The sequence below is a fragment of the Mizuhopecten yessoensis genome, unplaced genomic scaffold (assembly GCF_002113885.1).
Source record: "Mizuhopecten yessoensis strain PY_sf001 unplaced genomic scaffold, ASM211388v2 scaffold8071, whole genome shotgun sequence".
Classification (NCBI taxonomy): Eukaryota; Metazoa; Mollusca; class Bivalvia; order Pectinida; family Pectinidae; genus Mizuhopecten; species Mizuhopecten yessoensis.
The window spans coordinates 692,003-714,755 of NW_018407364.1; the positions used below are offsets into that span (position 1 = coordinate 692,003).

A 22,753-nucleotide genomic window follows, 5' to 3' on the forward strand; every position below is an offset into this window, starting at 1 on the left:
TCCCCTTTTCTATTGTTCTAAGTAGGAGTATTGGGTATTAACCTGTGGCTTTCAGTTCTAGTACTGTAAATGACCAATGAGTAGACAACATGACCTATGTGGTTTAAGTATTGCGTTTATTGAAATAAATTATTAATACATGAACAAACATAAATTTCTGTTATCTTTGTCCCAATGAAAATACAAAAAAAAGAAAATTTAATAATTTCATGCATTTATTAGCACACAATGTCTCATATCACAGTAAAATTAGAATATTTCAATGGAACTGACCGGTGATAAGAAAGTTGTTTTTGCTCTATCTCCACAAATACCTTTTCCGTGAGTAGATTGAGGCGACTGAATCTCCTAGCCCCTAGATAAGGATTTTGTTCTTGATCTTAGCATGTCCACTGAAGGGGCCACACTAGCTGCTCCTATGAAAATGTCACTTTAGGACGCCATATGAAGGTAACTTACTCTGATCATGCGACAAGTACACACAAAAAAGATATCACGCAATGTTTTACTATAACAGCATATAAAGATATATGATGTTTCTAAAGATGCCACATGAAGACATCCTTTAAGATACCACATTAGGAATGTCCATTTGAAGATGCCACATTAGGACGGCCTATGAAGATGCCACATTACAATGTCCTTTAAAGGTGCCACTGCAGGGTGTACTACAAAGATGTCATATTAGGGTATCCTATGAAGATGTCACATTCAGATGTCCTATATTGATGATTCATTAGATTGTCCTTTGAGTATGTCCTATGAAGATGGTGTGTTAGGACTTGACTGCAGTACAAACATTAGGACGTCCGATGAGGATATTATTTTTGGGTGTACATGAAGGAGGAATTAGAGAACACAAATCCACGGTATATCCACTCTCTCTGGCTAGTGATGCACGGTCTGTATCCACAAGGTTCATACAGTATTTACCTAAACAAACAAAAAAGAATTTGAAATATTACAGTTATATCCCTTTAAATGATATTTTACTATAAATAGATCAGTATTTAGTTCACAAATATGAATAAGCTCTAACATAGGAATCTTGTATACTGTGATTAAGTCCACAGACAAAGACATTTCAAACTTGTGAATATTATACACTGAGCCTATAAAGATGTTAGTTTTGAAAATTATTCAAAATACAGTAATTTTTTATTTACTTTTTTTTTCAATTATACAGTTGGCATTGAATTTTCAATTTGACACATGCGTGGTGACATATTTATGGCATGAAGACAACTTTGGTTATGACTGATAATATTGACCAGCTGATAATCACGGCTACAATAAGTTTGATGAAATAACAACATTTACATTGTTGATGGATTAATCAATGTGATGTAACCTTTATCACAGCCTGTGTATATCTGTCCGGGGAAACATTTCTTGTTGTTTGTTCAAAAACAAAAACAAACATGACTTCATGCTTTGCTTTTTATTCCAAAGAGTAAATTTGGAAAAGACTTGAACACTAAACACTGACAGGTCAGCAAGGACCCGTCTATTTTTAGTAACAGTAACCTTGACCACATTATCACCATGTCAAATTTCAAAAACTTTTGGATTCCGAGATAAGGACTGTACCCCACATGGTCCTTTTTTAGTAGCAGTGACCTTGACCTTAACAACTTTTTAAATCCCTGTTGCACATCTACATTTCAGTGTATCTACATGTCAAATTTCATAAAGTTCATTCTTTCAGAATCAAAGATAATCTTGGACAGACAGAGGAACAGTGTGATTACTATAGGGCACCAGTATCTCCAATGTGGGGCCCTTATTAACAAGTAACACAGTTTTTTGGTGGATATAATAGGATTGCATGGCAGTCGAGTGTTTCATATTTCCTCAGCTTCAGGGAACACAAGTGTAACAATTTCCAGTCAAAATGAAATACACCTTCTTGTCATCACATAGTTTAACATTTGCCATAATAAATAATCTAGTGTGTTAACATCCGTTACTCCTCAAAATCTTGGACAGTACACATTGTTTGCTTCGTAAGATCTACGACTATTAACATACCTTGTTCTTCGAGATCTCTGTTAAATTCTGTCTGATCTGCAGCATGACCCAACACAATAAAATCCTGTAAAGAAGCAAACATTTGTTTAAAAGTTGTGTTGAGTACCTGAGATAATAGAACCCGAGACTGGTGAACCTGGTTTGTTCAGATCATTCACTTAAAAGATTTATTTCCTTAATTGTCAATAAGTGAACAACCAAACCATGATCAATTGAAATGAGCAAAAACCAATTTGTATCAACCCTTGCTGATAATGAAAGGAAAGTAACCCATTCACACCTATTACCGGTATTTTACGAAAAGGGAAGCAACTCATGTCAGACACAAAGTAATGGTATATAATATATAAACATAATATGATTGCCAGTTTCATTCAAGTAAAATGGACAGGCAAATTCTTCTTAAAGAGTTTCAGCATCAAATTGTAACTGAAAATGGCCCAGATGGTAATTAACCTTGTTAACATGTTTGATTTGGTTTGTTTGTGTTTAACGTCCTATTATAACAGCTATGGACATCTAAGGAAGTGCCAGGTTTTGGTGGCGGAGGAAAGCCGGAGTTCCCGGGGATAAAAACTACCTACCCGCAGCCAGTACCAGTTTGAACATTTTTGAAGTTTCATTATCATATCCTCAGTAGCAAAATGTGTAACCCTTTGAACTTTAGGTGAGGGTCATGTACCCTTCCTAATAGATGTTAACTAAGGTCAAAAACTTTTCACTGAAGACACCTAACATACGCCCTGATGAAATGGAAGAGAACTATGCTTTAACTAACAATTGTTTTTGGTACAGCAGATGCACAACACTTGTTATAATCATTCTCTTTATTCTTAGATAATTTAATAAAAACTTTCAATTAAAATCCAAAGGGCTGCTGATGTGGGAATTAGGAGAAATCTAAAGGGTCACACTGAACAATTTAGGCATATTCAAGTAAAAAATAGGACTTGATTTTTATGGCATCGCAAACTTACGTTATCATACAAAATATCAACTTAAGAATATCTGAAAAATTATGATAACTTTACCACTGTTGTAAACAATTACATGATGATAATAATAATAATAATAATAATATACAACATTTGATATAGCGCCCTATCTAGCTAACATAAGCCACTCTAAAGCGCTTCACAGTACATAGATATACAATTTTATACAGTCAATACAATAAGCATATATATATAACTCAATTCAATATTGAGGAATTCGCAGGAGCTGCCTTATCAGGTGCTAACTACTAGTCCTATGCCACCTGGCTAATATCTCCGTATGTGTGTATGCCTGTGTGTGTGCTGGGGATGTTTTGTGTTCTGTTTGTAGTGGGACCGTGCTTCCAACAGTATCATTTATAGTGCCACCTCACTTGAATGCTACAGCACAGATACCGCAACACCCACCCCAGACCATTTTATACTCCACCTGGGTTGTTGGAGTTGTGTGGGCAGGAGAAAAACACTTTCTCTAATATTCCATGCGTATAGCGACTTCGGGGATCGAACCCCGGCCGCCTGCTTGGAAGGCCGGAGTGTTAACCACTCGACCAATCCGCCCATGGTACAGATCTTAAAAAAAAAAGTGTCATACAACGTTCATTTACTTAGAAACTGGTTAATACTAATAACTACGTATACCTTGGATGGAATGTTGGCTGTCTTGAAACGTTGACTCCTGGGATACGACATCAAGTGTGTGTTTTGGATGCCACCATAGCAACAAGGGCAGATAACAAAGTTTGCATTGTTCTGAAGACACTGGTGTAGAACCATGTCTGTAGCTGAGCCACAAGCATGCAGACAGGTCCCCACGTCAAACCTCCCGCGGAAATAATCCTGGTTACACTGAGAAAACATTTCAATCAATTTAATTTTGAAAATTTGAATGTCCAACTGAAAATACAAATTCCTTTCAATAATCTTTGATAGTACTAAACTGTGTAACAAAATGGAAATAAATACTGAGTATCAGGTAGAAAACACCCCTATGAATAAATATGCTGTATGTGTTCCAGCGTGTGTTTAAATCCGTTATCAAATACTTTTAAGAAGTTGTCTGCAGGAAAAGCTGACAAATACATGAAGTTAAAGCTGATCACACACTCATTAACTCATTCACCCCTAACTTAAACCCCTTAAACTGGACTTGCCCAGTCTTTGATTTGGCAGGGTTCAAATGAAACTTTAGGGGTGAATGATTCAACACTCTCACACACTAACAAGGCATTTTTCAGTCTCACCTGGAAGAGGGTAACATTGGTGAGTCTGGCCTTGTCCACACGACTCTTGGCACGCATTAAGGATGACTCATTATTCTCGACCAAATATATCTACAGATAATGAAAACTAGTGTTATACATGTTAATGGATAAAAAGAATATACTGTTAGTGTCTTCAGTATTTCTCCATTCTTACCATTGACAAGTGGATATAGAATTAAGGTCACCCTTCCCAATGGTATTCGTAAACTTAACAAGATTTCAGAGACTTTTGTCTCTATAGTAAAGTATACTGGATGAGATATTAGAGACTGCCTCTCCCATAACCTAATATAATGAACAACATTTTCCTTCCCAATGGTATTCATAAACTAAACAAAATTTAAAAGACTCTTTGTCTCCATAGTAAAGTATACTGGATGAGATTTTAGAGACTTCCTCTCCCAAGCCTAATTTATAAAGAACAACATTTTAGAGTCTCTCTTCCCAATAGGCTAGTATAAAGTTGGCAGATTTAAGAGATTACCTCCATTTTCTGACATAAAGCTTAAGGGTACAGACGTTTTAGGAGTCAGTTGTTTAAGAACTTGTAAAAAACGTTTTGGTACTTCCCAAAATTTGTTTTCATATTTTGTAAGATTTTCGGCCCGCTGACTAATCTTTCAAATGAGTGTGCTGGTTATGTATATTAATATTCTTCAGCGATTTCTGTCTTTACAAAAAAAGAATCAAAACTACCAGGTATCAAAACATCTAGAATCCCACCATTATATAGGAGACATAGGTTTCAGAGACCCTCTTCCTCAAAGTTTAGACAAGTTTTTACAGATTCAATTCCATGTTTTCATCATATACAAGTGAACTGAACAAGATTTTAATTACAAATCTACCTTCCCTATTTTCTAGTATTTTAATGGATAATATTTAGGAGACTTTTTTCCCATGATATAATCTTATATCCCGGACAAGACAGAAATGTGTTTAACATTGTTTACCATGAAAATGATGTCAGACACAGAGAAGTTAATATACAAAGTTATTTAATTAACCCTTTCTCTCCTAGGTAACTTGAGTAGACTCTACCATACATTCATCTGGATGAGTCCATGATGGTCTACTGTGGTGAAAGGGTTAAACAGGCAATCATGTGATAAAATATGACTCACCTGACAATCTGGCATCAGATAGGCTATGACTAATCCAAGGTGGCCCTGTCATAAACAGACAAGAAATTTGCTAATCCTGAAGTTCAACATATGCAACTGACATACAAACTGTAGCGTAGGAACTGAACATCCTATTAACTGGAACTCTGGAAATTATCGCCATGTGGAAATGTTTGTGTTTTCTGTGTGGAGGAAATAAATGCAAAAATATCCAATTATAACTCAATTATAGACTATATATGTAACAGGGGACATTATTTTTTCAATGCCTTCGCTAGGAGTCAAACCCAGGACCTCTGGCTTACTAGTGTTACAACCTACAAATGAGCTAAAGAAAGTGGCTAGTACTTTACCAGGGCTACATACATGAACTCCCCCGCCAGGAAAGAACTTGTTCCGTGTTTTCCAGGGGTCATAGTGATTCTTGTGAAAGCATCGCAGAGTATATTTGTCAAAATTACCCGGGTTCCTACGTGGGCACAAACGTAACAGAGGTTATTATTTTTTTAATGCCTACGCCCCGAGTCGAACTAAGACCTCTGGCTTACTTGTCTTACACTATACCAAATGAGCTAAAGAGAATTTCTCCCTACCAAATGTCGGTAGGAAGCGACTAGTATTTTTACAAGGGCGACATATCCATTCAGAACCGCTGCCAATTTTAAAGCTTCCACAAGATGATCAGTTTGAGGAATCACATGTCACACAAACACTTCCACATACGAGAATTAAATTTTTTACAGTTCAGCATGTCTCTTCCTTTAACATTTACATGAAATTAACAGTGGGTGAAAATTGATTTTATTGGGCGAAGGACAAAGGTTTCCTGGTATAAAGTATTATATTAACCAATCAGTTTTTAGAATGTAGTCATGTGACAAGTCTTACTGACCCCTCCACTACAGAAGTCAACAATGATGTCCCCTGGTTTTGCCATAGCTTGGACAGCGGTCACCAGATTCTCCAATTGTTGACATTTCCTCATTAGGCGCTTCTTTGGTAAGTCTGGAATAAAGAATTGGTAAGTCTGGAATAAAGAATTGGTAAGTCTGAAATGAAGAATTGGTAAGTCTGGAATAAAGAATTGGTAAGTCTGGAGTAAAGAATTGGTAAGTCTGGAATAAAGAATTGGTAAGTCTGGAATGAAGAATTGGTAAGTCTGGAATAAAGAATTGGTAAGTCTGGAATAAAGAATTGGTAAGTCTGGAATGAAGAATTGGTAAGTCTGGAATGAAGAATTGGTAAGTCTGGAATAAAGAATTGGTAAGTCTGGAATGAAGAATTGGTAAGTCTGGAATGAAGAATTGGTAAGTCTGGAATTGGTTAGTCTGGAATGAAGAATTGGTAAGTCTGGAATGAAGAATCGGTAAGTCTGGAATAAAGAATTGGTAAGTCTGGAATGAAGAATTGGTAAGTCTGGAATGAAGAATTGGAATGAAGAATTGGTAAGTCTGGGAATGAAGAATTGGTAAGTCTGGAATGAAGAATCGGTAAGTCTGGCATAAAGAATTGGTAAGTCTGGAATGAAGAATTGGTAAGTCTGGAATTGGTTAGTCTGGAATGAAGAATTGGTAAGTCTGGAATGAAGAATTAGTAAAGCTGGAATGAAGAATTGGTAAGTCTGGAATGAAAAATTGGTAAGTCTGGAATGAAGAATTGGTAAGTCTGGAATGAAGAATTGGTTAGTCTGGAATGAAGAATAAAGAATATATCACAGAAATCATACTATCTGACAAGTCTGGAACAGTGAGTTCATTAAACAAGCGTAATACTTGTCAAGCTTCAGGTACAAATCACAGGGCTCGGACATCACTGTACCAGATTTTGAAAAGAATACAACATTTTCTAACAAATTTTGTTTTGTTCCCTTAAATTATTTTTGTCATTAAAAGGAAATGTTATTTCACATGACATACCCTGCTTTGAACTTTGAATCTGAATTAGGCTGGTGCTTTGTAATTATCTGATGTGGACAGAGGGGCTGACAATAGACCCAGCATCGTCACATAAAATCACCAGTCTTTGCTTCTTTGGCCAGGTGAGATTAAAATTTGTTATATACAGCTTAAATTACAATCAGCTTCATTCCAGTACATTCCCATGCAGATACAAGGTATGTATATGTATAATGAACTTGGAGCTGTGAAACTAAATTTAGCCTTCATCATATCTATGTCCTGCTAAAAGACCACATTTATTCCTAATTTTTTTTCAACCCTTTCACCACTATGGGCCCTAATGGACTCACTCAGATCAATGCAAGGTAGAGTTTACTAAAGTAACAATGAAAGTATAATGATATAAAATATGTCTCTTTCGTCAGATGTTTACTTCTATTCTACCCTCATGACTTATTATACAGTTATACACTAACCAGCACCAGTGTGTACCCCCTCAAGACTTATCATACAGTAACACACTAACCATCATCAGGGTGTACCCCCTCAGGACTTATTATACAGTAACACACTAACCAGCACCAGTGTGTACCCCCTCAGGACTTATTATACAGTAACACACTAACCATCATCAGTGTGTACCCCCTCAGGACTTATTATACAGTAACACACATAGCAAGCACCAGTGTGTAACCCCTCAGGACTTATAATACAGTAACACACTAACCAGCACCAGTGTGTACCCCCTCAGGACTTATTATACAGTAACACACTAACCAGCACCAGGATGTTCCCCCTCAGGACTTATTATACAGTAACACACTAACCATCATCAGGGTGTACCCCCTCAAGACTTATTATACAGTAACACACTAACCATCATCAGGGTGTACCCTCTCAGGACTTATTATTCAGTAACACACTAACCAGCACCAGGGTGTACCCCCTCAGGAATATTGTCCCACACCAGCTCCACCGCCATTCCACAGGGGTGTTGTCCTAGCTCCACACTGATGTCGCTCTCCTAGTCGAAAAAAATAATGCTTAAATATTTTCCAATTACAAAAAATTGACAATGAATAGATTAATCGATCATAAACTGTTTACATATCAAATTGATGCAATCTAGGAATGACAACATACAAGACACAAATTATTTATGCATACATACCAGACTGGATATCTAATGAAAACATTCAGACCAAAACAGTTTGGCCCTCTGGTCTCTTACTAAATACAGTCCTGTTGTTTTATTATCACAAAACTCTATGGACAACCTCCAATAAGATTCATCAGTTTTGGAAGATGTAATATCCAAGTGTTACTCTTTACACAAACAAAGTACACATAAATCATGTCCCATCGTTTCAAGACTGACTGGTCCCTTTCTCAACCTATGACTGAGTGAGCTATTTGTACTGTTTACCCGTACAACGATGTGATGAATTGTATATTTCATATGTCACTCAACCTGAGAAGTTTCCCTTATCGACAAGGGGGGTATAAACACTATCAACAATACAAATTGCTCAACCAGTCATTAGCTTGACAAAGGGACCAGTCGGTCTTGAAACGTTGCGACACATTTAATGCATACAACATTTGTGCATAAAGTAAAAACTAGGATTTTCTATAGACAACCTTTTTTGTTGCATGTTGAATTCAATCTCAATATATAATTAAGTGCTGTCTACACAGAATGGGTTGTCGGTGGAAATTTTTCACTAAGGTAGTTAATATTTCGGCAGTCTGGGAGGGATACTTTCTGTCCTACCTTGACCTTTTCCAATGCACTTGCTACTTCTGGTTTGATGGGCCGGGACTTGGATCTACATCTGCGACTGTCATAAAAAAAAAAAAATCCTAGTAAAAACTTGACAGAAATGTAAAACGAAGTACAATCTTAACTGGTAACAAATACTGACTTTTAAAAAAATCCCTATTCGCCCAATCTTCCTATAGAGATCTCTGGAGGACTTCCTGTTTTTCACCCAATCTTCCTATAGAGATCTCTGGAGGACTTCCTGTTTTTCGCCCAATCTTCCTATAGAGATCTCATGAGGACTTCCTGTTTTTCGCCCAATCTTCCTATAGAGATCTCTGGAGAACTTCCTGTTTTCACCTAAGTTTTTACGGGTACTTACAGAAGAATTGACAGCAGAAATTCAATTTATTCAATGCAAAGTTCTTAATATATCCTTCCTTGTAAGTACTTCCTGGATAACTTCTGGATTTACAGTGGTGTTTTTTAAGGAAAGAATTTTTATTTTAAATAATTAGCAATTGTGTTATATTCAAAAGAAATAAAGTACATTTTTACATAACTCTTGAATTACCTAAGTTCCAAGTCATCCTCCTGTTTTTCTTGCTCTGGGGAAGGAGTAACAAAACATAAACTCAATTCCTCTTGTCCAGAATCGGCTGTAACATCAGAGGAGTCTAAAACGGCCATGTTGTACCCACAATTCCTTGCACATTCCTGTATCCGTGGCAAAGTGCTCATGTGTCGGACCCAGGAGATGACTCGAGGCACATGCCCATTGAGGTATTGAAGATTAAAGGACAAAACCTCCTAAAAACAGGAAAGCATTATTTGTTTTAAAAGGGAAATTGCACGGAAATATTGAAATCATGACAGTTTCACTCAGAATTGCAAAGAAACGCATACTTCACCTTAAATTTTCAACAAGGAATAAAATGTTAATCCTTATGTAACAACGTAACATGTCACTAAGAACATGTGAAAATCTGTTGAATCGATGCCCAGGTTTAATTGCCTTCTTTAATGAATTAAGGGTACTAATAAGTCCTAATTCTCAGACAATAAATATCTTCCATCACCATCAATCCATCATATAGCACATACATGTGTTACTGGAATATGAATCAGGGCTAGACAATAATTATAAGCTAGCTAGTCTGAGACTAGTGACATTTCCAGCTCGACTACTGGTTCTTAATACTACAAGTCAAACCTTGATATTACTTATCAAATAATATTGGGTTAGTGGAGTATGAACTTTGCACATAGACTAGTAAAAATTGAAAAACTACTAACCCCAACCACAGACTTAGATAGCTAATCTAATTCCGTGCCCCAACTGACAAGTCGTATTCAATATTAATTTCTAGCCCTATGGTATACCAAGGTTGGTAAGAATGGAAATGAGTTGTTGACCACAGGGGCATGGTACGCTTTACTTGCATATTTTAGTATAGGAGACTCCAATTTTTTAATATTACAAGTAAAGCGATCCATGCCCCTGTGTTGTTGACTAGGAGAAGGCAGGGGTTGACTTTACCACTGTTAGGCCTTTAGATATGAGAACAATACTGACAAAAAGAAAACTCTTTGTTAATTTCTATAAAATTCCTTCAACTTTTCATTTAAGATTTATACTGACGTAGATATGAGCATTTAAAATTGTTCAAGTAGGGCTAGGTTTGGTAATTGGTTGGCGTATGGTGAAATTTTCATCTGTACAGTATACATAGGAGTCAACCTCTGAAACCCCCAATGACTGAAAATACTGCCCTCAATTTATCTTTCCCTTTTTATGCATCAAAATAACTTCAAAAAAACATTCATTTGATTCAGACACACCTGTTATGATCATTACACACCTTGCAGTTACTAGGAGATCATTTGACCACAGAATGTAGATTTTGAGTTTGTATGAGTTTGGACCTGAATGAGGGAGTTTCAAGAGAGATTGGGAAATTATGGTCAAAATGAGGGAGGTTTGACCGCTATGAGTATATTATATACACATACAATTAATTACAAACATATATTTATTTAAAAAAAAACCAAAAAAAACATACCAATAAATGGTACACAAACGGGAAAAGGATCAGGTCAGCCACTGTGATTGATTTTCCTTCAGCATATAAATGAACCAGATCAACGTCATGCAGTGTCAATGTCTTCAAAAAGCTTGTAAGTTCCTCAACACTTTGGAAAGATTTCTCATCATTGCAACTGTTTGGCTGATTATTTTGCTTTAGTTGCGAGCTAATTATATTTTCAATTTTCTGATTTTCAACAGATTTGCCATTCTCACAGGAATTTGACTTGCTTCCAGGTTCCGCTGACTCAATATGGTCATTAGATTTCAAACTGATTCTAGTAACACAATGTGTCGATGGAAAATCATGTTGTAATTTAAACTGTGAAAGTTTAGAAATACTGTCAATCTGCTCTGCTTCTTGGATCACTTGTGATAATAAACACTTTTTATGTTTGTTCTCAGTGTGAAGTTTGGCAGGAGTCTGCAAATGCAATTCTAGTTTCATCACATTTTCTGGTATTTCAATCTGTTCGGTGCCTTCCCTATCAGCATTTTTAATCTCTCTGAAATGTAAGAATAATCCCAATGATTGTTTGTGTACAACTCTATTTGCATACAAGACTCACTCTCACTGTAATGTATTGGCGACTAGGACCTTTACACAAGTCCCTCATCCTCATAGAAATGTATGGTTGACTTTGACCTTCACACCAATTTCACTGTAATGCATTGCTGACCTTGACCTTAGCATAAGACTCTCACCCTAACAGTAATATATTATTTACCTTGACCTTATACACAAGACTCTCACCCTAACAGTTATGTCTTGATGACCTTTACCTTGACACAAGACTCTCACCCTCACTGTAATGTCTTGTTAACCTTTACCTTGACACAAGACTCTCACCCTAACAGTAATGTCTTGTTGACCTTTACGTTGACACAAGACTCTCAACCTAACAGTAATGTCTTGTTAACTTTTACCTTTACACAAGACTCTCATCCCCACTGTAATGTCTTGTTAACCTTTACCTTGACACAAGACTCTCACCCTAACAGTAATGTCTTGTTGACCTTGATACAAGACTCTCGTCTCAGTGTAATGTCTTGTTGACCTTACCTTGACACAAGACTCTCACCCTAACCGTATATATTGCTGACCTTGACTTTCATACAAGATTCTCACCATCACTGTAATGTCTTGCTGACCTTTACCTTGACACAAGACTCTTACCCTAACTTTAAAATACTACTGGCCTTGACCTTCATACAAGACTCTTGTCTCTGTGTAATGTCTTGTTGACCTTGACTTTCATACAAGACTCTCACCCTCACTGTAATGTCTTGTTGACCTTTACCTTCACAAAAGGCTCTCATCTTAAATGTAAAATACTACTGACCTTGACCTTCAATCAAGATTCACCCACACTTAATGTATTGCTGATACTGACCCACAAACAAAACTCTCACCCGTACTGTGATGATTTTTGACAGATCTTCACTCAAGGCTCTCCCCTTCACTGTAATGTAATGTATTGCTCACCTTGACCCTCAAACTAGACTCTCAGTCGCACTGTTAATCATTGTTGACCTTGACCTTCAAATAAGGCTCTCACACTCAATGTAATGTATTGTTGACCTGACCTTCACAATGGAACTTTACCCTCACTTGAAGGAATGGTTGACCTTAACCTTCATTCATGAACTATATCGGATCCCTAGCATGGTTTTAAGAACATGATCACTGAATGTGCTTTCAAAACTCATTCACCCCTAAAATGTCATAATGAACTATTCCAACCTTTGAACAGGAGGAGTTAAAATGTGTCTTCAGGGTTGAATGAGTTAAACAAATGTGGGTGATATACCTGATTTGTTGAATCAATTCACTGACACTGTTTGGGAAGTCCACTTCACATAGCTTGGTCCATCCTGAAACCTAAACAATCATTAATAAGTCAAGTGTGGCGAATGGAGAAAAATCTAAATCCCAGAGATTGTTAACAACAAGACCTAGACTCTGCCCTGGACAGTAACTAACACCTTATGGATTCTAGATTCTCTGTTTCAAACACACAGTGTTGGTGATTTTCAAATATCAATTCACAAGTTTATATTATGCATTCTTTACAAATTTACAGTTCAAAGTAGGGTTGCGCCTTGCAGCACGTTTACCATGTGTTAACTGTAGCTCATCTTTTCCATCAGTCATACATAAATTATTTTAAGCAAGAGCATGACGCATTTATGAAAACACCTAATTATGATTTATAATTATTGCATTGGCCATATATAAAAATTGATCTAGATTGATGTATATGAACCAAATCCATATACAAGTTTGAGGAGATATTGTAAGGATAGTAGATCAAATTGAGGTAGGGATATACATTGTATATACTATACTGTTAAATGCGGAATTACATTATTTCTATATATAGTTAACAGTACACAGGCAAATGAAACAATGACAGGCTGTGAACTTGTCTTAACTCATTCACCCCTGAAATTTCATAATGAACTGTTCCAACTTTTGAATCAGAAGAGTTCAAATGTGTCTTCAGGGGTGAATGAGTTCAACATGAAAGATGGTCAGAATTTTGTGTGATGTAAATACAGCTATTTACAGTATGCTACTAAACAAACACTGTATTTGACCAATTGCCCATACATGGATGCAAAGCAATTAACTTCTGCAGCATCATTCAGCACTGTTGCAGATCTTTACAAAATTATTTAAAGAGAGCCATAAAAGACGTGTTTCAAGTAAATGGAATGAAATTATGTGATGGGATGCTTGGCCCAGAAAAAGGGTAGGGGGTGAGTATAATGATGGGGTCGTTAACATTATTAATTCAAACCAAAGTTGTTGTTCTTTTAGTGAGAGAGTTCCATGAAAAGAAACCTGTGAAAAGTCTATTACAAATGCTAATTTGGAATCAGTTATACGGCACATTCAAAATATTCAAATATTGCATTCAATGATATCAGATAATATGAGATAATACCATATTCATTTTCAATTATTACCCAATTCTGGTAATATGTGTAAGGTAACAAACTGCCTTGAGGAAGTATGTGTAAGGTGGCTTATAGCCAGCGAGAAGTACTTCAAATGTCTTTAAATGGACAGATACTGCTATCTTCCCATATGAATATGAGTACAATATATTTACAATTTTAGTGATGTAATATTACTGTTTTTTATAAATTAGGACAAAAAGTATCTTGAAGCCTCAAAAAAAAAAAAGTATGATGAGGCGATGCTGGTAGGTCCATAAATCAATTCAGTAATTCCTTACCTTGTTCTGTTACAGAGTTAAATGACAAATAATAAATGGACTGAACTTGTTCAAATCATTCTAACTTACCTCAGCACAGGCCTTTAAACTTCCACCACGGAATCCCTGTGTAAAATACAAACATCACATAACCATTTCATCTCTGGAGAAAAAAAGTGCAGTATATGTGAATAACGATCTGATTTAGTATTTGAATCCTAGCTGTTTACAGTATATACTATAGGAACAGTATGATGGTATTACATAACTTCGACTAAACTTCCGGCTCTAAATAGGGTAATTCCATAGTATGCGATATAAAACATTCAGATTTATAAATACAGTAGCAATTTCATTTGTTTCAGACATGACATATGCTAAAACGACAAATCTAAAGTGATAAAATAATCTGATTATTGAAAAGGAATATGTGCTATGAAATAACAGGTTTTAGGAGACTGAATTCTGTTATATAAGCATTACACTGAATTCTATTCAAGGTTACACAGGTAATCCTATAATTCTGAGCACAACTGCAGATATGTTCATAAATATGTGCTATTTCTTTTTTGTTCTAATTGTTCTATTTCCTATTTTGTACCATGTGTTTTGTTACAACATGTATATTTATCACATACAAGAGGCCCAGAGGGCCTGTATCGCTCACCTGAATATCTAAGCAATCATGGCAAAACATTCTCCAAATGAGATCCAAGGAAATATGCCAGACCCCAAGGCCAATCCTTAAAGCATATCTGTATTAGATTTGTCATGCCCAGCAATTTTATGTATGGTTATGGGGTGGGGATCTCAACTGTTTCCAAGCTGTGACTCAGAAACTAGGTCAAGGGTAGCAAGGGTAGGGCAGACCCTGGGATCAATTCTAATATCATGACTGCACTCGTCTCTTTATGCCCAACAATTGTATATATAGTTTTGGGGTGGGGATCTTAACCATTTCGAAGTTATGACCCAGGGGTTAAATCTCCAAGGATAGGGCAGTCCCCAAGGCCATCCTGGAAGAATATGTGCATTCTCTCTTTATACGCAGTAATTGTATATATGGTTAAAGGGTGGGGATCTCAACTGTTTCCAAGCTGTGACTAAGAAACTAGGTCCCTAGGGGTTCGGTCAGACCCCAGGGTCTATTCTAATATAATGACTGCATTCGTCTCTTTATGCCCAGCATTTGTAGATATAGTTTTGGGGTGGGGATCTCAACCATTTTAAAGTTAAGGCCAGACCTAGTGCCATCCTGGAAGCAAATGTGCATTCTTCTCTTTATACTCAGCAATTGTATATATGGTTATATGGTGGGGATCTCAACCATTTCCAAGTAATAAACTTTTTTTGGCCCCAACCCTTAGCCCGGGGGGTCAGCCTAACCATTTGTACAATTTTGAATCCCCACCATCTAGGGATGCTTCCAGTAAAATTTAGTTAAATTCGTTTTTGGTATATTAAATCAAATAAGTGTCATTGTATAAATTCTATCCCTCTGCAAAAAGTTCCGATTTTTTTCAAGGTAGACAACTCTTATCAGGATCAAAATAATTGTAAAATGTAAAATAAATTAATTATAAAGACTTTGTGTGTATTTGGTTCAACTTTTCACTCTTTTTGTATGTAACTATGTGTCCTGTTTGATTCTGGCTTGTATTTAGTAACTTTTATCCATATAGTTTCAATAAAAACCGCTTTTTGTAACATGTTGTAGATATTTTAGGATAAATAAAATATTTGTAGGGTTGATTAGCAATGTTTCTTTTCATTATTTTATTGTTGTAATACTTTTGAACAATGCCACACGCTCAAAAAATGTGAAAGTGTTGAATTTGACAAAAAATCAATTTTTCAGTATTTCTTACAAATAAATCCCCAGTTTATCGGAATGCTTAGATTTTGATAAAATCATCTCTACATAGTGACATAACCATCATGTGAAACTTTCATTGAATTCTGATGGCTAATTGCGAAAGGGTGGAGTCTCCTTAAAGCAATATAGCCAAATTGCCCCCTTTTTGCCCCGCCCCTCAGCCCCCTGGGGGGTCAGCCCCACCATTTTTACAATTTTGAATCCCCACTATCTAGGGATGCTTCCAGTAAAATTTAGTTAAATTCCAATTAGCATTTAAGAAGAAGAAGTTGTTTAAAGAAATTGTTGACGGACGGACAACGAACGTCGGGCGGACGACGGACGCCACGGTATGGCATAAGCTCACGTTGGTCCTTCGGACCAGGTGAGCTAATAATGTGCTGTGTTATCCAGTGAATATACCCATGTCATATTTGTTTGCGTATTAACCCATGTAATATAACCTATCAGCCCTGTGATTGGTTGTAAGTTTCAATTGTTTCAATTGTGACGTCAGGCCTAGGACAAGAACATGACGTCACAGAGTTACGCACTAGAGTGAAAATGACAGCTTTTCATATTGTAAGGTTGCATGAAAATTGTCGTTTTACACAAATAAATGCCATAAATCTTGCTTATGTGATAAAAAGGATCTTACACTCGTTTTCATTTCATAGGAAATTTATGAAACTCATCACAAATTTTTCATTTCAGAGACTCACTAAATTGAAAAATTCTTAAGACTCCTTTCATAAATCTCATATGCAATGGGAACTCACTCATGTATATAATTGAAATACTTGAATAGGAGAAAGTTTAAACTAAATATGTGTTGGTGCTTTATGAGTAATTGTCTGCAATCTTATTCAGAACAAGAGGAATATTTATTACTGGGAACAGAATTTGACAGTTCAATACTTAAAAAATTATATTTTCCATTGATTTTGACAATAAACCATTCAATATAATAACAATGTATAAATTTATAATCTCCACTGAGTAAATTTTTGATAATAAACAGATATTTATTTCAAATCCTATAAAAGAAATATTATAACTATTTTTCAATAGACAGAACAACGAATAGTCAGTAATATCAGCCAGCTATCTCCAACCTTACGATTATGATGTCATGATCAGGCTTCAAGCGTTATAGTCTCATAAATCGCAAGCAACTGGTAATTGTTGACAATGTGGAAATGCAGAACAAATGTATCCAGGGTTAGACACAAACTTTTTTTACTTGTTAGTCCACAGGACTAGTTGAATAGATTATTTACTAGCCTTTCGTCGATGTAACTAGTCCAAGATTTCCTGATAAGGAAACATCGTGATCTACAGCACGAAAATTAAAAAATTAATCTACTGTAGGGGATTTAAAATAACTACTTCCATAAAAATATGGTGAAGTTTTAGTAAAATTTTGACAATTATCATGCAATATATCTTATTTTAAGTAGTTTTCTAAATTCTAAAAAGGAATATTCTGATTTTATAATCATATTTTTCACAAGTCCAAAGGACCGGTTAGGTTAGGTGATTCATTAGTCTTTGCTGAAATCTTCTAGTCCAGGACTAGCGGAATAGTGCTAGTGTCGACCCCTGAATATCTATAGTAGACTAGCTACCATGTAACAGGATTCAGACTAGTATGTACACCAAGAAATTGTATCCGACCCTGTGTTGACCATGCTCTAAAACATCGCACTAGCCTGTTAACAGTTTCTAATAACAATGACAAGGACCTCAAGATCTAACTTGTCTGGGTGTGAAGCAGCTTCCTGCTACAGGTAATTAAAAAACAGCTGAAACAAAAGTTGTTCATGTACATGTATATATATGCTAGATTGTTAGCATATAACTTACATCTACTTGTACACAACCACGACGCGTGTGGAGTAAAGAGCTTCAAAGTCTAAAAGGGTATCAAATTGTCAAACACTCTTGCAATTATTGGTAAGTGACTACTTTTAGTGCACCCAAATTCTAGCCCATTATAAAATAGTAACAGATTAGCTCATTGATAAATTGGTGCACCCACAAAATATGTAAATGGAAAAGATATACAAGGCCTTCAATTGGCACAGTCATAATTAAGCGAAAATAACACTACTGCTAAAAGATGTGCACATGTAACATTATGATTAAGAGCAGGGCTATAGTAGAAACCTACTTTTCATAAAACACTTTGTATAATGTAATGGAGTAGTTTTGTCATCCTCAATACTCTAGAGGTTAAGCTCACTTTCGCTCTCTACACCCCAGCTGGAATATGTCAAAGTAAAATTGAAGGCATGCCATTAGCTAATCTATTGTTCTCAGGTAAAAGAACCTGACCAATCACTAGACTATATAATACCTGTCCTTTGAAGATTACAGAGGAGCAATTTCCTTTTAAGTGACAGAAAGATCATTCATCAAAAGATCAAAATAGTTTTCTCATCTCATCCACAAGGTGGTGCACACCCAGCCTTCCATATTGCCTGATATATTTCAGTTTGTATTATATTACAAATAGTTTTGTGTTAAAATACATGGCTCAGAAACACTGTATCATTTGTTCAACATGGTTACTCTATATACCTGGTAATATCAAATTATTTAACTATATTATATATATAATTATAAATAAATTTAGTAACTTGTATGTATTTGTCTCTTCATCCTCAAAAAATGTATACATGGTTATTGGGTTGGGATTTCAGCTGTTTCTCAGTTGTGACCCAGAAACCAAATCCGCAGGCCCGGATGTGGCAAGACCCCAGAGTTAATTATAATGATAATTTTGTTGATCTTGTAATGCCCTGAAATTGTACATGTGGTTATCATATGGGGTAATAAACTCATCTGTTTCAAAGTAATAACCCAGGGACTAAATCTTCATGGGTGGGGCCAGACCCTGAAATTTATCCTGGTAGCATATCTGTATTCATTTCTTTATACTCAGCAATCGTTATAGAGTGGAAATTTCAACCATTTCCAAGTTATAAACTCTTTTAACCCCGACACATAGCCCGTGGAAAGGGAGTACATCACAACAATTAAATTAGTACAATTATGAATCCCTATCATCTGAGAAGGCTTCAGTCAAATTTTTCATTTTTCATTTTCACATGATAAGAATTGAACATAGCTCTATGGTTCAATATTTAAAAATAAAACTATCAGAGCTTTGACCTACGACTCTTCTGCAGATAATACAAAACATCTTCAACTATTGTGAAGAAATGGAAAAGGACATATTGAAATGAAACAAATCTCAATAAACTTAGCCCCCTTATTTCCCCTAGTATATATGGTAAATGAAACTTACCAATAAAAATTCAAAATCTTCAGCAGGAGAACGTTTCTGGGCAATGATGACAATTTGACGAATAATGCTGCAGAGACCTGATCTGATCAGCTTTCCTCCCTCCTCCACAATTACTGGAAGAGCACAGTTCCGATAACCTTCCTCCTGATTTACAAATGTATGGCTGTATTTGCAAAGAATACTCTGATTAACAGTCACACAAACAGATTGATCAATTCCTTCATCTACCAATGTCAAATGGAAGTCAACTGTGTCACTTATGCAATATTCACTTAAAAACAATATGGCTGCCGACTGCAATGGTAGGAGTAAATGAGAATCCCCTTGCTTTACACCTGCTAGGTAAACTGTTGTGCTCGCCATCTTTCAGTCCCCTTTATGATAAACTGGTAATCCTAATCCACCAAGATAGTCCTCATCCTTTTTAGAACTTTATCCTGAAACACAAGTCAAAAGTATATACATAACACGTATTGGGCTCCCTCCTACATTGCAGTGTTCTCTTTAAAAAGCCGATTGCAGAAAAAGTAGCCTGCTATTCATTGACTATGAACCAGTTATTTTAGGTCAACATAATTGCATATGAACATCCAACCGTGGGTTTCAGGTACCATGCCCGATTTTTTTTTATGGTAGGTGGGTTGGCAAAATAATTTTACTTTAATTATAATTTTCTATTTTCATTATCAATATCAATGTTTTATATCAAATTTTACAATGCATTTCCATACATTACAATGGCTACTAAGTTGTCTAGAATTATGTCAGACTCCCCGAACAGGAAGAAAGTACATTTTAATGAGTGGCTGTGAACTTTGCCTGGTTAATAATTAAACTGATATATAAACAAGTAGGTGATAGAAATTTCTAAGGTCGGTAGGAAAAATCTAGGGTAGGTCAGGATACCTGAAACACACACATTTTTTTTTTTTTTCATGTTACAGAACTTAGTTAGAACACTGATAAGTGTTGGTAATCACCTCAAAATGTGTGATGGATCACTGATTGATCATAAAATGAAAGGGAAATAGATTGAGAAATATTCCTCAAAATGGTTAAAATATACTTTTTGAATACAGTACCTAATTACAGGTAGAAATGTTGTTCAAATGTAGCTTATGGTAAAACCTAGGAGAATTTTTGTTTAAATGGTTTCAGGTCCGGTTCTCATCTCAAATAGTCGAATCATGATAAATCATAGAAAATCATGATCTATTTGTTGGTCATAGAGGGTGGTAAAACAACTCATCATCCATTAAATTAATTAATAGGAACACCACCACTCCTAAATACAAATGTATATGTTTCTTTACTACAGAGCCATTGGATGAACTTGCAAGGTGTTGGTTAAATAAATGTTACCACATATGGGTAACACTTTCAGAGTGTTGCCATCAGTTAACCAATGTGGATAACACTTTCAGTGTTTCCATCAGTTAACCCACACATGGGTAACACTTTCAGAGTGTTTCCATCAGTTAACCCACATATAGGTAACACTTTCACAGTGTTTCCATCAGTTAACCCACATATGGGTAACACTTTCAGAGTGTTTCCATCAGTTAACCCACATATGGGTAACACTTTCACACTGTATCTATCATTTAACTCACATTTTCAGAGAGTCCATCAGTTAAAGGTCATGACCTTTTTAGGAAGAAGGTCCATGCAAAAACAAAAGCTTTGCAACATCACGTTAAATGCAGTTATTTTGACCACATCATGATCAATTCCCCGCAATGTTTTCTTTGGTTTAAAATAGGAGTCATGTAATTAGGTTTTCGGATATAATATTAAGAATGTTATGATAGTAAAAGAGTTTGTATTTATCATGATATGCTGTCATTTTTTTTTTCAAAATCAAATTAATTAATGTGTTGTAGAGCCTTTTGTTTTTAACATCATCAAATTTGCAAAGGAGGTAAACATGATAACTCATAATTTTTGAATCCCTATATCAGGGGCATTAAAGTCAGCCCTTGTTCGGAGTGGAGCTGGGCCGTGCCTGGATTGGTAGGGTGACAAGGGGGTACATATTCACCTGCGTACCTGTGATATAAGCAGTTGAGTGCATGTCTTTCAATATTTATTTTTTACATATATGACTTAGATTTGGTCAGCATATGTATATTATATGCGACTAAATGTGATCACAATGAACATAGATATGATAAACGTTAGAAGATTTATTTAACACACATGCCCATCTACAAACTAGACTGTTTAAGTTTGACAAATTAATTCAATGCTTTAAGACGGTATACAAAACTGACAATGCAACAGCTTTCATCAGTTATGCTTGATTGAATTAATTGTGATCATATCTGTTATAGTCTTTTATAAAAGAAAATGATAATTCAAACATCCAAAACCTTCCCAAAAATATGTACATGTACTAGTGCCAATTTGATTTTCTTTAGATTGACAACCTTGAATGCTTTTGGTGGATCATTTGGATTTTAAAAATGAAGTTTAAAATATATGTATGGCATTTTGTAATTTTATAATATAAAAAGATGCATGTACACACAACAATTCGATGCAGCCAGTTAACCAATCATTCTATACATCTGAACTAGCCTGCTTGAAATAAAATAATTAAAACTGCAAGGTATTGTTATACTATGTACGGTTATATAGATACGGAGAATCGGTAATTAAGTTGAATATTTATTCTACAAACATGGTGGTCAAATATTTTTTGATTATTTATTCGCTTGCTAAATTAAACATTTAAATAATATACGTAATAATAAAAAAATGACAAACAAATGGGTGTGTCAAAACCCCGGGGGTGGTAATACTGACTCATTAAACGAGGTCAACAAAAGCACATGGTCGAAATCAAGTTTCATTTTCGGGCACCTGTTGATATTACGTGTTCTTCGCGTGGTGCTCTCCCGCGATCACCATCTTGTCAGTATTATCTACTTAAAGCAAATGCTAACCAGCAATTCAAGATGAACTGTTGGACACGTGTAGCTTGGCGATGCATACTTAAACATAAATATACATAAAACCTCAAATTACTGAGTCAACTTTCTCCGTCATACTGTCGCCAGTTTCCTGACGTCACGTCGACATTACGCATGCGTCAGCCGACGTATTGAAAATGTTAAATTAAGCCTTCCGCGCATAAGACATAGTACTATTTTTGAATTTGTATTTAATGATTCAGTCATTCGAAATTATGCATAAAC

General features: G+C 35.7%; 1 protein-coding gene across 4 annotated transcripts; it reads right to left on the reverse strand.

Moving 5' to 3' along the window:
- Positions 1-200: 200 nt before the first annotated feature.
- On the reverse strand, positions 201-22,641 carry LOC110454839 (glutathione S-transferase C-terminal domain-containing protein-like). 4 transcript variants are annotated; one of them, XM_021504576.1, is made up of 14 exons: positions 22,502-22,641; positions 19,554-19,990; positions 14,476-14,511; positions 12,973-13,043; positions 11,139-11,667; positions 9,650-9,885; positions 9,088-9,154; positions 8,241-8,337; positions 6,308-6,420; positions 5,416-5,460; positions 4,271-4,360; positions 3,669-3,875; positions 2,032-2,095; positions 201-933 (listed from the first exon to the last, which is right to left on the reverse strand). In XM_021504576.1, the coding sequence occupies exons 2-14, from the start codon at positions 19,914-19,916 to the stop codon at positions 776-778; spliced, it is 2,076 nt and encodes a 691-aa protein (XP_021360251.1). In that variant the 5' UTR covers positions 19,917-19,990; positions 22,502-22,641; the 3' UTR covers positions 201-775. The 4 variants fall into 4 exon arrangements, with proteins under 4 accessions (XP_021360251.1, XP_021360250.1, XP_021360248.1 ...); XM_021504575.1 differs by having other exon boundaries at positions 22,432-22,641; XM_021504573.1 differs by having other exon boundaries at positions 22,419-22,641.
- Between the last annotated feature and the right edge of the window lie 112 nt (positions 22,642-22,753).

What these genes read in the sequence shown, in the direction of transcription:
- LOC110454839 (XM_021504576.1), bottom strand. Translation starts at nt 19,916, where the DNA reads ATGGCGAGCACAACAGTTTACCTAGCAGGTGTAAAGCAAGGGGATTCT. An exon ending in GAGGATGACTTGGAACTTAG is followed by an intron (nt 9,155 to 9,649) that starts GTAATTCAAGAG and finishes TTTTTATGACAG; the next exon opens with TCGCAGATGTAGATCCAAGT. An exon ending in GTGCATTGGAAAAGGTCAAG is followed by an intron (nt 8,338 to 9,087) that starts GTAGGACAGAAA and finishes TTTTTCGACTAG; the next exon opens with GAGAGCGACATCAGTGTGGA.